Source organism: Mustela lutreola, chromosome 3 (assembly GCF_030435805.1).
Source record: "Mustela lutreola isolate mMusLut2 chromosome 3, mMusLut2.pri, whole genome shotgun sequence".
Lineage (NCBI taxonomy): Eukaryota > Metazoa > Chordata > Mammalia > Carnivora > Mustelidae > Mustela > Mustela lutreola.
Genome location: NC_081292.1, coordinates 170875345 through 170892547, shown reverse-complemented (window position 1 = coordinate 170892547; position 17203 = coordinate 170875345). Strand labels below are relative to the sequence as shown.

Sequence of the window (17203 nt, the reverse complement as noted above, 5' to 3'; positions counted from 1 at the left end):
AAGTAGCCTGAGATCCTTCAAAGGCTCTCCTGTCCTTTGTTTATGCGCCGCAGACCGGGTGGGCCACCCCAGGGCCAGTGCCCAGGTTGGGGAAAGCCAGGGAGGAAATTAATTACGAAGCTCTATTTGCATTTTTTTTAGTGCTGAGGGCGCTGGGCCTCCTCTCTTACTCGGGGAGGTGGGAAAGTGGGTTATTTCCAAAAGGCAGGTGGGCAGGCCAACCCCTCTGTGCTGTGCAAAAGCCTTAGTCTGCACGTCCCTGGGCCCCAGCTGCACCCGGCTGCGCAGATGTGTCTTCAAGCTCTGGGTAGAAACCTCTGCCCAGGACATCTGCATTCATCCGTTCGTTCATCAGTCTCATCAGTTCTCTGCAAATACTGAGTGCTTCTGGTGTGTCAGAGAAGTGCTAGGTACTCAGGAGGGAACAAAACTTAGCATCTCCTGCTTGCAAGGACCCTGCAGTTAATGTCCCCCAGGCCACCATGACCAGCAGTGAGCGCTGATGATTCTGCCCCACCTTCTGGAAGACAGGACGTTGGTAGAGGGTGGGGTGTGGCTGAAGGGTCTCTTTACTTTAGCTCCTGCCTTTTTATTTTTTAAAAAAATAAGCTTTCAAAAAATGAACATAAAAATCAAACTTTTTATTATGGGAAATTTCAAACACATACTAAAGTAGACAGAAAGTAGAATGACCTCCCCCAAGTGGGGCTCCCTGCTCAGTGGGGGCATCTGCTTCTCCCTCTCCCTCTGCCCCTTCTCCTGTGCTCTCTCTTGTTCACTCTCTCTCTCAAATAAATAAATAAAATCTTTAAAAAAGATCCAGAAAAAAAAAACCCCTCAATACCATTAACACACCTTTAAAAATTAACAGTAATTTCTTAGCATCACCAAATATCTGATCCGTGTTCAAATTCACATGATTGTTTTTGAAATTTTCCTTCCCAGAGTGTTTGAAACTGGATTCCAATGAGGTCTGTTGCAGCTGGTTAATAACCCTTTCTTGTTTTCTCCTTGCACTTTGTTGAGAAACTGGGTCATTTGTCCCATTTCCCTGTTTGGATTTTGCTGAATGTATGTGCACCATGTTCTTGTACCTGTTTCTGTCTTTCCTGTGTTTCTCGTAGTTCGGTAGATCTAGAAGCTGGTTACAGTGAGCTTGCCTCTATTCAGCCCCTGTCTTGCCCCAAATGACTGACTAATGGCAATCCTTGAAAATAGTTTCCTTCAATAAAGGAAACAGCCCCAAACCTGCAGTGACTCAATATTTACATCTTGCACTTACAGATTTTGTAAGGACTCTGAGACTCTCCTAGTAACAACCCAAACTGGCATTTATGAACATCCGACAAACTGCCCCCAGGATTATGGTATGTGGGACTTCTACATTTCCCTGGAAACAGGTACAGTTCCCAATATGGAAGTCGTTCCTTGCCCTACATCAGCATTCAGAGACTCACAGGGCCATGCCTGAGTCTTTGGGGTCAATGAAGGGTTTCATGGCAATGACTATTCTGGAGAAGGATCCAGGATTGATAGTCACAATATTTAATGGTCAGGAGGGTCCGGCTGAACCAGCTGGAGCAGAGTTGTTTAACCAGTGAAGCTACCCCTGTCTTTTCTCTGAGTGTCAGCCCTTGGATGATTCTAATGTTTAATGCAGGTTGACCATCCATGGAATAAGGAACTCCTGCAGTTCCCCCAGCACTGCCAGGAAAAGCAAAGGTCTTTTCAGCTGGACGTTCAGTGGACAAATATTTTACGCATCAGCCTGCTCAGTTCATGCAGAAAAATTGTCCAACATGAAATTTTGTAATATAGTTTAATTTTATGCAGAAATGTCCATTTATAAAAGCCTATGTTTGAGGTTTATTCTTTCTTTCATGTATATATATACATATTTATCAATTTGGTTTTTTTTTTTTTTAAAGATTTCATTTATTTATTTGACAGAGAGAGAGAGCACAAGCAGGGGAGTGGTAGGCAGAGGGAGAGGGAGAAGCAGGTTCCCCCTGAACAGGGAGTCCTCTGCAGGACTCCGTCCCAGGACCCTGGGATCATGACCTGAGCCAAAGGTAGACGCTTAACAGACTGAGCCACCCAGGTGCCCCTCAATTTGTTTTTTTATGATATGGAATGATTTCTGGGACTAGAACCCTGACTTATGACACGGCATCTATAGTAAAGACCCAATGTGCAACACCTTGACTTGAGACAACTCCAAAGGGACCTATCTGACAATGGACTGGGTTAGGAGGCTCCCTGTGCCTCTGGGCTCTGCCTCCTGTGAGCAGCTTAACAAGAACACTCTCCTTCTCACAGCCAAGTTTACTTTAGGAACACCTTCATCTTCGGCAGCCTGGGGAGTGATCATGGGGTGTGGAGTTGGAGCCCCTGGATTCATGGTCTAGTTGTCTCGCTAGCTGTGCAACCTCAAACAACCTAGTTACCAACTTTTGCCGAGTCTTAGTTTTCTTGTCTGTGAAATAGGGATAACCATAAGAGAATTTAAAGAGATAGCACATGTTAAGGCCCTCAACAGTTATAGTTCCCTTTTTGTACCCCTCTGTATAGCACATCTGTCTGTGGTAATTGTACTTCCCTCTTGTCCAGCAGTACTGTGACACCCCTGTTGCTGGCATATGGAAGAAGATTTTGCAGAACACCCTTGGGTGTGTTGTGGACAATTCTAGAATCTCTGGAGGTGGACACTGATTACTAAGAAGAAGATTACAAACTCCAAAACAGCACCACTCAAGCTGCTTATAAACTGGAGGACTTGTTCCTGGGTCTTTCCGAGTTTTGGGGGGACCTCAGTCTTTTAATCTACTCCAGTCTCTACAGCTCCTGCTTGCATTCTGCTGCTTCTTATCTTAAATGTGTCCCCTATGGCATTCTCTTGTGCAGGAGACCCAGACTCTACTATACTAGATATGTTTTTGAGTGCCTGGCTATCCTTCACATACATCTCACAGATAACCCGAAACATGGCTCCCACCAGTGAAGTGGGAATGGCCCCATTAATCCTACCTTCTATTCTTTTAACCACTTGGTCCAGAGATAAACATCTAGCCAACCAGATTCTTTTCTTTAGAAATTCTTTCTCTGTTAGAGACCCAAAAGGAAGTATCCATTTGCTGTGGAAAACCAACCTGAAAGGTCATTCTATCTATGGCTGCCATTTTGGGTTATGCATAAGCTGAAAAGCAGTGAGAAGAAGCTGCCCTGAGGAGAGAGCAGGAGAATAGAACAGTCCATAGAGAGAAGTAGAGAGGAGTAGAGCCCACAGCCTTCAAGGAAATGAGAAAGTGACTCTGGTTCCTAATGGTTTTTCCATCCCTGTCAAGCCGGGCTTCATATCTTTTATTTGAATTCTTTGGGATTTCAGCATCCTTACAATATCCCTCTTTCACTTGAACAGGTTGAAGTAGGCTTCTGATCTTTGCAGTCAAAGTGTTCATGACCAGGAACTAAAACAAGGATATCTACTCACAGCACTTCTATTCAACCCTGTAATGGAAGTCTTTGCCAGTGCAATAAGGCAAGAAAAAAACAAGTAGAAGGATGAAGATTGGGGAAAAAAGAACTAAAACTATCTTTACTCACAGATGGCAGGATTGTGTGCATAGAAAAAAGTCAAAGAAATATACGAGTAATTAGAACTAATAAGTGAATGTATCAAGGTCATAGGATACTAGGTGGCCATGCAAGGTCATAGGATACTAGGTGGCATAGGTACTATTGGCCATACTACCAATAAACAATTGAAAAGTGAACTTAAAAAGCACTGGCATTTAAAATAGGATAAAAAGCAAGAGATACCTAGGGACAAATATAATTAAAATATATGTAAATCCTTTGTACTAAATACTACAGATCATTGCTAGGTTAATTTAAGGAATATATAAATAAAAAGAAGTTTAGGACATGTTCATAGATTGAACAATTTACTTTTTTTAATGTTCAAGCTTCTCTTTTTTAAAAAATTTTATTTATTTATTTGATAGAGAGAGAGCGAGAGCACACATACGTGGAGCAGCAGAGGTGGGGGGGAAGCAGGCTCTCTGCTGAACAGGGAGCCTGATATGGGGCTCGATCCCTGGGATCATGACCTGAGTCAAAGGCAGATGCTTAACCAGCTGAGCCGCCCAGGTGCCCCTACATTGAGCAATTTAATGTGTTAATATTAAGCTGTCAGTGATATCCAAATTTACCTATAGAGATGATGAAATCTTAACCCAAATCCTAGCAGACATTTTTTGGAGTAGAAATTGACAAACTGATTCTAAAATTTATATGGAAATGCAAAGGACTTAAAATAGCCAAGACAATCTTTAAAAAGAACAAAGTAGGAGAGCTTGCATTACCAGATTTTAAGACTTAGCATAGAGCTACAGTATTTAAGTCAGTGTGATATTGGCATAAGGAAAGACACTTAGATCAATGAAACAGGATAAAAGTCCAGAAAAGACCCACATGTCTGCAGTTAGTGGACTGGGGGGGGGAGGGGAAGCACCAAAGCAATTCACTGGGGGAAGAGCAGATCTTTTAATAAATGATGATAGAAAAAATGATAAATGATGACAGAGCAACTTGTATGTGTACAGACCCTAGACCTAAATGGGAAAGCTAAAAGTATAAAGTTCTTATAAGAAAAACATAGGAGGGGCACCTGGGTGGCTCAGTGGGTTAAGCCTCTGCCTTCGGCTTGGGTCATGATCTCAGGGTCCTGGGATCGAGCCCTGCATCAGGCTCTCTGCTCAGCGGTGAGCCTGCTTCCTCCTCTCTCTGCCTGCCTCTCTGCCTACTTGTGGTCTCTCTCTCTCTCTCTGTCAAATAAATAAATAAAATCTTTAAAAAAAAAGAAAGAAAAAAACATAGGAGAATATCTTTAGGACTAGTCTTCATCAAAACAAACATTTCTGATCATTAAAAGACAGGAAGATTAAAAAAGAAGCCACACTGGTAGGAGATATTTGCAATAGATATATTTGATCATGGACTTTTAGTCAAGATATGTAAAGAACTCCTACAAGTTAAAAAAAATGTTAAAATTAGGGAAAAGACTTGAACAGGAACTTCACAAGAGAAGAAACATGAAGGGCCAATAAATGTATGAAAATGTCATTAGTCATCAAGAAAGTACAAATGAGGGACGCCTGGGTGGCTCAGTGGGTTAAGCAGCTGCCTTCGGCTCAGGTCATGATCCCAGGGTCCTGGGATCGAGTCCCACGTCGGGCTCCTTGCTCGGCAGGGAGCCTGCTTCTCCCTCTGCCTCTGCCTGCCTCTTTGTCTGCCTGTGCTCGCTTGCTCTCTCTCCCTCTGTCTCTGACAAATAAATAAATAAAATCTTTAAAAAAAAAAAAAAAAGAAAGTACAAATGAAAACTATAGGGAGAAACCACCGTATGTTAGAACAGAGGCAGTACAAAGATTGACATTTCCCAACATTGGCCAGGACCCAGAGTGACTGGCACTTTGATATCTTGCTGGTAGGGGTGTGGAATAATACAACTGTTGTGAGAAATTATTTGGTCCTTCCTAATACTGTCAGGCATATACCTATCATAAGACTCAGCCCTTCCACTCCTGGGTACACACTTGGAGAAATAATGAGACACACCCACAGAAAGACTGTCTAAGAACGCTTGTAGTGACTTTATTTATAATGGTTGAAAACTGGAAACAGTCCAAATATCCAACAGAAAGATAAACAAATTGTGGTACTTTTCCTAGCAATAAAAAGGGCAATCTGACATACATACATCAGAAATATTATGTTCAGAAAACTAAGTCAGATACAGAGTACACACTGTGGGGTTGATTTCAAGAACCAGCAACACTAAGCTAATGGTGACAGAGGCAGAGGATAGTGACGTCTGAGAGGGTTTATACTGACTGAAGAAAAAAGGGGTCTCAGGGAGCCTCATGGGGCAATGGAAATGTTTTGTTTCTTGGTCTGGTTGATAGTGTTAAAAAGAAAACCACAGACCCAAGATGGCATCACTTAGGGTAAAGCACCAAGTCAGTAAACCAGTTCTTTTTTTTTTAAGATTTTATGTATTTATTTGTCAGAGAGAGAGAGAGAGAGAGAGAGAGAGAAAGCACAAGTAGGCAAAGGCAGAGAGAGAAGCAGGCTCCCTGTTGAGCAAGGAACCCAACATGGGACTCGATCCCAGGATCCTGGGATCATGACCTGAGCTGAAGGCAGTGGCTTAACCGACTGAGCCACCCAGGGGTCCCAGTAAACCAGTTCTTAACAGCTCACCTAAGTACCATTTCAACAGCCCAGGAAAATAAACTATACCCAGTCAGTCAGAAATGTTCGGATCAGCACAGATAAGGTGATCTGTCACAGGAACCCTCTTGGTCCCCTAATGGAAGATGAGGTTCTCCACCAACTAAAACCTTTGTGTCCCCAAATAAGGTGACCTCCTCTGAAATGAACATTTTTTTTTCTCTTTATGATATTATGCTGTCTTGGAAAACCTCTTTATTTTGGGTCTCCCTTCAGAGCTCCCCTCTACCTGCTGGACAGGGTGCTACCCAATTCATGAATGGATGAATAAAACCGGTTAGATCTTTAAAATTATTCAGTTAAAATTTTTATTATGTAACCATGCCCAGGTGGGTGTATATAGAGATACATATTTATTGCTGTGGACAGAATTATGCCCCCCCATTAATATATTGGAGCCCCAACCCCCACATGATGGTATTTGCTGGTAGGACCTTCAGAAGAGAATGGGTTTAGTTAGATGAGGTTGGGAGGGTCGGGCCTCTGGGAGGAGGAAGAGGTGGGTACTTGCTTTCTCCCTCCATCTGAGGATGACTGAGAAGGAGGCTGTCTGCAAGCCAGGCAGGGAGCCCTCCCAGTGCCTGACCGTGCTGACGTCCCGATCACCAATGCCTAGTTTCCAGAATGAGGAGAAAAGAAAGGTCTGCTGCTGGAGCACCCAGACTGTGGTATTTGTTATGGCCGCTGAGCTGACTAATACATTTGTCCTGCCCCAAATGTGTACATTTTGTTGTCACGTAAAATTTCCTTCAGTAAGTCCTTTTCAAATGACCTTGATGAAAACTGCCCATAGGGACAATGACAAAAAAAGAGGGAGAGGTTCTTTGGGGCCTGCGCGAGAGGGACACTCTACGTCGTTCTCAGCTGCTCTCAGTCTTTGTACCGTGGAGGGTTCTTTCCTTTCTTTTTCTGTCTCTGTCTCTGTTCTGTTCCATTTGGATCATGGAGCCTTTTCCACACACAAATCTAGCAGACAGAATTATTTTCCCTGCTTAGAGCAAAAGAGGAATTTCCAACAGAAGTGGAGGGCTACGGGCCCTGGGAAAGTGACGACTGAAATTTAGCAAGAGATGCTAGGACTCAACCGCGGCCCTCTGAATGAGGGGCACAGCCCCCAAAGGTGGGGACATAGGACGGGGGCCAGAGCAGGGATTACATTTCTTTACACAAATAGAGGTCTGAGACTCCGAACGCCAAGGTGCTAATGATATGAAGCGTGAGCAAGGGAAGAGAGAGAATGGATGCTTCGCATGCATGGGACACACTAATGCTACCCCAGATGTGTCTCATCAAACACACCCTGATGTACCGTGGCTCCTGCGTTCCCCAGAGAAATTAATATTTTGGTTTTTACCTTTAAAAGCAATAGCTCAAAGCCCTGGGAGCCTGATGGGCCATTGGGAGGAAGTTTTTTTTTCTCTAGAAAACTTGTCCATAACAGGTATGTTGTGACTTACCCTGCCATGGAAATCCAGTTCAGAAGATGTAATAGAAACAATGATCACAATGGGGATCCTGAGATTGACCTAAAGAAGTTTTCTAGAACCTCTGTCCTTGCTAGGCCATAAGACCAAAGTTAAGTCCAGGGCTGGCTGGCCTGGGGAGGGTGCAGACGGGAAGGGACTCCAGCCATCCTCTCCTGTCCCCACCTGCACCTGCCTGTAGCTGATGCCAGCTGCCTGGGCTGTGCGTGGATCTCAGGATCTCAGGCAGACCACACACAGCACTCTTCTGGTGACTCTTAGTTACAAGCAGACAGTCTCTTTTGCTAGGTATTTCGAAAAGCTCCCTGAACTTGCTGCAAAGTACCAGCACCCCTCTTCTCCCAGCACAGGCCTGCCACAGCTGGGAAGCCTCTACCTACCCCCTGCTCCATATCTCCTGCCCCCTGAGCTGTTTGGGCCCCAGAGTGGGGCACCTGTGGGGTTCTCTGACCAGAGTTCTGTGGAATGTGCAAAGCTCTCAAGCCACTTTATGACTCCCCAAGTTTCTTAGCCTCTTTCTGCCAAGGTCCACCTGCCCCTAGCAGGAAGCCATCTTGGGTGGCTCATAGCCAGTTCCCTTCCTTGAGGTCCACACTGGGCTCCAAGAGAACATGTGCCTCTGCCTTGCCTTTGATGTGGTTGCCCCTCACCCCCGGCTCAGCCCTTACCCCTCCCTTCCCATGAAGCTGTCAGCCAGCTCATATCTATTTGTTTCCAGGAGCAAGCCAGGTTCTGGTCTGTGCATCCTCCAGATTTCAGAGATTTCCAAGTGGATCTCTTGACCCCGCAAAGATGGGAGATATGACATTAATTTCAGATGTCAACTTGGTTGGGCCATGATGCCTTGACATGTGGTCAAATTATCTTAGCTGTTTCTGTGATGATGTTTTTTGAGACTATTTAATTGAAGGACTTTGAATACACTTTATCCTGTGGGTGGGCCTCATCCAAACAGTTGAAGGCCTTGCTAGAGCAAAGTGTAAGCTCACCGAGCAGAACAGAATTATGTAGTAATTCCCGGAGTGTCCAGCCACAAGCTCATCCAGAGGATTCTACACTCACCAAGATGCCACAATTGTGAACTGGTTCCTTACAATGAGCTCCCTACACCTGTTCCATGTCCTGCTGGTTTTGTCTTTCTGGGGATCCCCCCCTGGGAAGGAGTGGGCAGCTCACAGTTGGCCAGTCTCCTCCTTACCCTCTTTTTTATATGGAAACATTTGTGTACTGGTTGGGAGATGACCACTGTCCTCGGTCCTTTTCCTTTCCCTGCTCCCAGGGCCCTTCCTCTACCTTTCTGGGACCCTTAGTAGAATGTTGGGTCCTGCTTGTCAAATATTTGTCCTGTCACTCCTGCTGATCCCTGGACGTGAGGGGTGAGCTAAGGTTGACCTCTCACGCACTGTCTCTTGGAGCTCCCAGTATAGGTGGGCAGATATTTACAGTGGTGATTTTGGCTCTTAAGCCAGAACAGAGGCGACAGGAAGCAGCTGACTTTAATATATAACTCCATGTAAGTGAATGAGGGCCTTGTTTATTTGTATATATAAATTCATTTTATTATTAAATTATATTACATATTTAAATTATTAAATTCTATATGTAAGTATATCAGATGTATAAAAATTATATATATGAATATATAAAATTAATGGCCGATGGTCAAAGTAGTATCACGAAGTAACAGGCTGCCTGTCACCTGGGTCTGGGACGAGATGCCTAGCCCGTACTTTCCCCGTACAAATACAGGAATGCTATTTTCCTGCAACCATCCAGGGATTTGTAGAAAGTATGAAGTTTCTAGGAACTTAAGGAAATAGGGAGAGACAGGTGTCCAGATTTTGCTACAGCGAGACTTCCTCATAGTGTGGCTTACAAACCAGCAAAAAATTGAAACTTCCTTGGGTCAGAGATTGCTGTTGCCTCCCCATATCCATTCTCCTTTATTTCTTAGTATGACATCCATTCACCAGGGGGTGGAAACAGACCTGGTTTGAAAGAGACCTACATTTCCTAGTTTCTCTTGCACGTATAGGTGGCCACGTGACTCAGTTAATTTGGGCCAATGAGATATAAGCCTCAGTTATTGAGTGGGCTTCAGGAAGCTCCTTAATAGGAGAACAGAATAGACTGGTATGTGCCCCCACTCCCCTCTGCTTTCCTCCTTCACACTACCTGAACCGTGGCCGTGATGGCCGGAGCTCTGGCAATCACCTTGACAGCTGGGTGGGAGGAGACTGGGTTCCGGGAGGTACGAAGGAGCTACTGTCGCAACCCCCCAAGCTTTTTTCACTCGAGACCCAAATAGATCTCGGTCTCGTTAAGCTGTGTCATTTGGTTTTTTTTGTTACAAGCAGCTAAATTTAGTCCTAGCTGATATAATACCCAAATGTCCAACAACAGTAGCATGATTAGTGAATTATAATTCAATCATACTATATAGATTATATTATAGCCATTGAACAATTGTGTAGAAAAATATTTGGTAACATTCAGAAGTGTTTGTGTGGCATACTATTAAGTCTGAAGACAGGATATATAGTAAGATCCTATTTTATGAAGAGAAAATGGACATAAACCATACAGGGAAAAAAAACTTTGCAATGGTTACATTAAAACCTTTCAGGTGGTGGTGCAATATAGAGATTTTCCTTTTCTACTTCTTGAAATCTGTAATATCTACAATTTCCTAGTTTTGTGATGAAAGAGTAGCAATGGGTTGTTATTTCTTTTTTTTAGAAAGGAGATGGTGGAGTTTTGCTTTTTTTTTTTTTTTTTTTTAACATGGGCAACAAAAAGTGACTTTTTTTTTTTAAAGAACCATGAGACATGCTTGCAGCCCTGTCAAAACTTTGCCGCAGCGATCCCTGCCACTTCTGGTGGCGAACCGCCCCTCCTGTCCGTTTGCTTTCTCTTACCTTGTTCTCTTGGCTCCTGGGTGTGGCTGTATTGGGATTTTCCACCAAGACATTCTGCTCTGGGGGAAATTCAAGGTCAGGGGCTCATTTACAGACTGTCCATTTTCCAGTGAATCTGTGACATTTAAGAAAGGCAGAGAGTTAGAAAATGTGCATCTCCCCGCTTTCAGGTAGTTCTCTTGGTGACAGGGACAGCAGCAAGTTCCCCCAGGGGGGAAGGGAGAGGAATGAAGAGGGGTGCTTTTCCTGTCATGCCCCCTCGAGGGGAATTTGCCACGGCTTGCATGAATTTGGTGACCTGGGATGCCATCTCTACAAAAATTATGATTACCATGTAAGAAACTTCCCTTGCTTATACACACACACACACACACAGTGGGAGAAGAATATTAGAAATGAGATTGCAACTTAGATAAAAAAAACTGGTCAATGTGTTAGAGGCCAATAAAAGCAGAACTACCAGTGTTAGTGTTCCTACTGGACTAAAATCATTTGCAATTTATCGAAATTTTAACATCTAAATTGACAATGTCTGAGATCTAAACGCTGTTAAATAATGAGCCAAGCTCCCTCCCCTGGGATGCCAGTCAGTCCGCATTGTAGTGTGACTTTGAAAAGGCAGCCCTTTAGCAGAGAGAAGTCAGAGCATAAATCTTCTTTTGTTTGGGAGTGGGCCAAGGAAGCCGGATGCCAGCTGATCTGTCTTGTCTGCCCCTTCAGGGACAGAGCTGGGGGGGAGTTTTCTCCTTGGACTCTGGAGCAGGAAGCTTGGGGTGGTCGAGGGAGTTACCTCCAGGGAAGTGAAACAGGGAGTCACTTTAAAAATAAAACTCTGAGTCTGATGAAAGTATTTATGGTCTGGACATCAATGGCATCTTTGAGGATGGCAAGAAGTGAAGTGACCCTTGTTCTAGTCTACACCGGCGTCGGCATTCTTGGCTTGGCTTGGGAAGTCAAGCACTCTTTCCCCCTTGACTCAGTTTCCCTCTCCAGGCTCATCTCCAACTAGTCCCACACCTGCCTTTTCTCAGGCTCAAAAAGACCCCCAACCCCTGACCCCTGGGCAGCTATATTTCTTTTTCCTTCTTCTTGTAATGCTTTAACCCTGAGAGATTCGATAGGGCCCTGCTAGCCACATGCGGCTTAGTCTGCCCTTGAAATGCGGCTGATATGACTCAGGAAGTGAATTCTTCATTTCTTTTTAACTTACATTAATTTAAATTTAAATGTAAAAACCAGTACTCAGTTTAGTTACCGGAAGACTTTTAAGGCTATATGGAACAGTCTGGGCATGCAAATCTGCTTTTCTGACTGCACATTTTATGAATCCTAAATCCAGATCAAATATTTCCAACAAAAATATTCCACAGCTTTCAAAGACATCCTGCAAAAAAAAAATTGCAAAATGTCTCATGATGAACTTTTTATATCAGTTATTGACTATATGACAGTACAATCATATTTTGGAGGCTTTGTGTTCAATAACACATGTTGTTAGAGTGAATTTTACCTATTTCTTTTTACTTTTGTTAACGTGGCCGCTGGGAAATTTGAAACAACATATGCGGTTTGCATTATATTTCTGTTAGAAAGAGCCTCCCTAACCTCCTTCTCCATCTGCACAGGCTTTGGACTAGAAGGATCTGAACTCCAGGCCACTCACTAGCTATATGATTTAGGGTAAGTGACTCAATCTCTTTGTTTCAGTTGTTGTTGTTTTTAATCTGTAAAATGGGTAAGGTAAGAACACCCATAACACTGAATACCTCCAAGAGCTCAGCTAACACTGAATACCAGGTTAGCTCCTGTTCTGTCTCTGGCCATGTCCCCCTCAAGACGCCGCTAAAGCTTCATCTCCTTTGGGGAATCTTTCCCAACCACACCTGAGGGGTCTTGTTCTTCGCCTTTATCTTTCCTATAAACCTCAAGGCATTGCTGGCTGTCGATGACATCATTACAATATTGCTGGATCCCTCAAGGGCGGAGACTCAACTTTCTTTGTGTAGGATTGTGTTTCTCACTTTTCATTTCATAAGATTTTCGAACATCCCCAAAGTTGAGAGGGTCGTATGACAGACATTCCCCCAGCTTCCACAAGTATAGCATTTCCATCGTATTTCTCTTGCTCTTAATTCGGTCCTTGATGCGTAATTTTGTGTGTTTGTAGATAGTAAACAACCAAGGATTGCCACCTCTCCCATCAAGCAGGAGGAGTCTTGACCTCTGGGATCCCTGCTGCATTGGGAACAAGTCTGAGTCAGCCTGCTGGAGGTTGAGCAGAGACTAACCCACCTTGATCAACCAGCTCACTAGCTCCCAGCGAGCGCAGCGAGACTTCCTTGACCTTCCAAGCCCACATGAGCCACCAGAGGACTGCAGAGGTGAGACAAAGCAGTCCAGACAGAAAAACCACCCGATCAACCCCCAGAATCACAAGAAATAATAAATATTATAGTTTTTTCTTTATATATTGAGGGTGATTTCCTATGTGGCAAAAGGCTCCCCGATACAGAGTTCAGTGGATGTCTTGAATGAGTTCATGGGTTCATGCCACATCCAGCAAATGGAGGATTACAGACCATCTCGTGGCAGGTGCCATACCCCAGGCACTAAGAAACTAGCACCTAGTCCACACCCCCAACGTGCTACCCACTCAGGCATGTGGGCAAGTCACAAAGAAAGGAATTTGTAGCTCTGACAGCCCCCCACCATTTGTAAAAGTTTCTGAACCATATTCTGCTCAAGGAATATACTTTAAGCAGATAAGATGTGCTAGGGACTCACTGAAAAGATTAAGGGACCCAACTGCAAAGCTCTTATTGCCAAGGTATTTATCTCAGATACTTCCAGTGCAGCAGAAACTCGGCCCATCCCAGCAACCATGAGAGAGAACAAAGATAGGACCTCGGCACTCAGGAAACTCATGTTCCCAGATATCCCCAAATGTGGACAGCTCCAAGCCTCCCTGCTAGAAGGCATGGACGTCTGGGGGTGTTTTGTTGAGTCCTGGAACAAGATGTTTCTTTTAAATAGAAGCCAGTCTTACTGTACAGTTTGGGTCGACACTTTCTCCTGAAGTGCCCATGTCATCATATTGTGGGAATTGAATCCTTTAGATAACAGCTTCAAAGTGTTTCTTTTGCTAGACCTGTCCTTGATAGTCTTCAAGGCCTTTTACTCTTATTTAGTTGGGCCCCTTCAGTCCTGATGACTCCACCTGGCTAGCAGGGGAGAGCGGTGCCAGCTGTCCCTGGTACTCACCTGCCTGGTGGGGGGTATTTTGTTCTGGAGCGTCTCTGGCTTGGCCTTTGCTTTTGTGTTTCACGGTGCGGTTGAAGGTGGAGTTTCTTTGAATTGGGAGGTAGCGGCCAGGTTCTCTGTCTCTAGTCCCTTGGTTGGCATGGCATGTTTTCTCATCTTCTGAGAGTAACTCAGGTCTCCCCTTGTCCCACCCATTGTCAGTCTCCTGGGAACCGCTCACCAATTCCTTCCAGGGCTTTTCCGAACCTTCAGATCCCCTGGTCTCCATGGAAATTGGTCCAGTTGTTTCTCAGCAGAGCGACTGGAGATGGGTAACCTCTCCAGCTTCACGAGCCTGAGTGATTTGGAATAGAAAGAGAACAATTTTCTGTTAGGGTCATCAGGCTAAATGTGCTATTCAGAGTCTGGTCTTCCACTCCTATTGAGATCTAATGATATTTGGAAGAGTCTGCACATCTGGGCGACCGCATCTTTCTCAATGGAAATTACAGTTTAACCACTGCAATTTGGATGCATTCATGTATCATTTTATAATTGAAGTTTGTTTATTCTATTCATAGGACGCACTTTTGGGGAAAATGCTTAAAGCGGCTTGTATAACTAGCTTTCAAGTAAACATCTTCTGAGTCATTCAAGAGAAGGAGTAGCAAAAACAGTGAGGAGAATGCCGGGAAACCAAAGTAAGGAAAGGGAAGATGTACAGACATACCCAAAAGTAAAGTCTTGGGGAGACTCAAAGACGCTAGCAGCGAGAGACGGTCATACAACAGTCAATTCAGAAGTGGGAAGACTTGAATCCTCTGGGGACATACCTCTCACCACCTACTGGTGGCTAGGTTGAGTTGGTAGATTTGTGGCCTTTCTGATAGGGTGATTTTTTACAGAAGCTGTGGGAACGAGCCCTTCCCCACCCCACCAGCTGGGGTAGCAGAATGGTTGCCTCCCTCTGGGGTGACCATAGTGGATAGCATCGGAACCCAGGAAAAGGGGTGTAATCAATTTATACCAGCACTGTCCAGGCAAACCCCATTTCCTTCCCAACAAGAGCCTTCCAGTGTAGGGGCTTTTGGAGTGGTGAAGGACAGGATGGACCCTTGAGTAGAGTGTAAGCTGGGTGAGATGGCGTGCTAGACTGGAGAGCCATGCTAGGCTCTCTGTGGCTTCCCATCCATCTGAGGGTTCAGAACCTGGGCTCCCATGGACTCTATGTAAGGGGTATATACAGTGTATGCAGAGGTTGTATCTATGTGAATATATCTTTCTTGCTTACAGCTGCAGAACTTCCATTATGCTTTCAAAGAGTTTAGAGACTTAGGGAAGATTTTCTTATCTGGTTCTGTTTTCTTCTGTAAAAAAAAATGTGAAGGATGGTGCTGGACTTGAGGCACCCCTCCCCCATCCCGCCGCACCCCTCTGCTTACAAGCAGGTGCCCTAGCGACCCCAGGTGCTGCCCTCAAGTTCTCATGGGTGAGTTCCCAACTCTCTCTTCTTACCCTCACCCCCGTCCAAAAACATTTCAGGGCAGTTGGGCAGGTGACCTTAGAACATTCAGGAAGGGTGGCTTCCCTTGCTCCAGGCAGAGTTATCTTTGTTTACCTAAGTCAGGAATTTGGACTTTCTGGTCAGGGAGATTTGAGGACTGAGGACTGCTCTGGTTCCTGGAACTAGCTACCTAATGACACAGAAACAGAAAGTTTATTCTGGGGTGTTGCCTCCTTTCCTACCTGCCTGCAGGTCTGGTGGTAGTCCATTGATGACCCTGCCTATAAATAATCAGCCAAGCAAAAACAAGTGTTAAAGTATTAGAGGTTAGGGAGCAATAAGACAAGGGCCTGCCCTGGGGCAGCAGGGTCCAGTTTGTGAGGAGCTGAGGAGCTCCTTCAGCACCATGGCCAGCTCTGGGACCCCAGCAAACCCTGGTAGTCCCAGCATCCATGTCCTGGTCCATAAATGCTGGGGTGTGCCCTGTGGGATCTACTGGAGAGGCCCTGTCCTCCTAGCTAATGCTTTGCTTCAGAGAGTAAAGCTGTGATTTCAGGAGGCCAAGAAAGACCACATAGAGGCCAAGAGGTCACATTTGAGGGGAATCCCTCACAGGACTACCTGGCAGGGCAAAGTTCATAAACGTGGCAAGAAATGCACAGCTTGCAGGCAGGAGGGGCCGTTTCCATTCATACCAAATTGAATCCCAGTCAGCAAGGGGATGAGAACCAGAGAGAGAATGAAAGGTTTCTATCCCGGCCAGATGGAGGGGGGACCTTCTGCCCTGCACTCTGGTTGGGAACGGGGAGGGAAGACCCAGGAGGGCCAAGGTCAAGGTCATCATAAATCTGCTCTCTGGGGCCTGGGGCATGGAGGGGGTGGATTAAGACCATAGGCAAGGATAGATTTCAGCTTTGGGGTTCAGAGCTGGCCAAAGGCAGAGCAGCTGCTCTGAGAGGCAGTGACTTCCCTGTCACTGACAGCAGACAGAGTCTTGATTTTAAGAACCAATGACTACCTACCTACCAACATCCCTTTCTCTCCTGTTTCACTTGCTTTTGTGCCTTCGAAGGGTATACCTTTGATCTGGGGGCAGAGGACAGGTGGGCAGAGGTCCCGTGGGTGCAGGGTGAGGCAGGGAAGTCAGGAGTTAATTGTGTGTTGGGACCAGTCTTCGGAGGTCTGTGAACTGGGTCAGAGAGTCCCAGCCGCATCCTTGATGATGGTGAGTGAGGAGGTGGCAGGATCCCAGAAGCTCTGGGAGGGCCACTGGGCTGGGGCCCCCAAGACCGGAGGGCAGGTATCACTCAGGTGTGGCTGGTAGGGGCTGAGGCAGGGAAGATGTGCAAGCGGAATGACAGGATCAGCGACACACGGTGGTTTGGGGCTGAGCGGGGAGGGGCCATCCCCGCCACAGGCCAGAGTGACAGTCAGGCCATTGCCTGTCATTGCCTGTCAGGCAGTCTTCTCCGGGTTGGAACAGGCTGATTGGAGGACGTACAGTTGAAGCACCTCCCAGGAGGAGTGTGTGCTCCTGGACATCTTTGACCGAAGCCCTGAACACAGACTGGGTTTTGGCATTGAAGGTGATTATTATTATCACCTTATTATTTTAGGTTTAGGATTATTTTAGGTTGCTTTTTTAAAAATTGAGGTACAATTTACATATAATGCAATTTGCTCTTGTTGCCGTGTGGTTCTGAGTTTTGGTGAATGCAGTTTGACGTAACCACCACCCTAATCAACATATAGGCCACTCCAAC

At 45.2% G+C, this 17203-nt stretch overlaps 1 protein-coding gene across 2 annotated transcripts in view; it reads right to left on the bottom strand.

Annotated features, from left to right (window-relative positions):
* Positions 1-17203, bottom strand: part of NGEF (neuronal guanine nucleotide exchange factor) — a 100085-nt gene that overhangs the window by 57103 nt on the left and 25779 nt on the right. The window contains exons 2-3 of one of the 2 annotated variants that reach the window (XM_059167692.1): positions 13958-14291; positions 10697-10811 (exon numbers count right to left, since the gene is read on the bottom strand). In XM_059167692.1, the coding sequence (XP_059023675.1) occupies positions 10697-10811; positions 13958-14225 (383 nt within the window). In that variant the 5' untranslated portion in view covers positions 14226-14291. Of the gene's footprint in view, positions 1-10696; positions 10812-13957; positions 14292-17203 lie in introns of those variants that run through there. The other variant, XM_059167693.1, reaches the window with a different exon arrangement.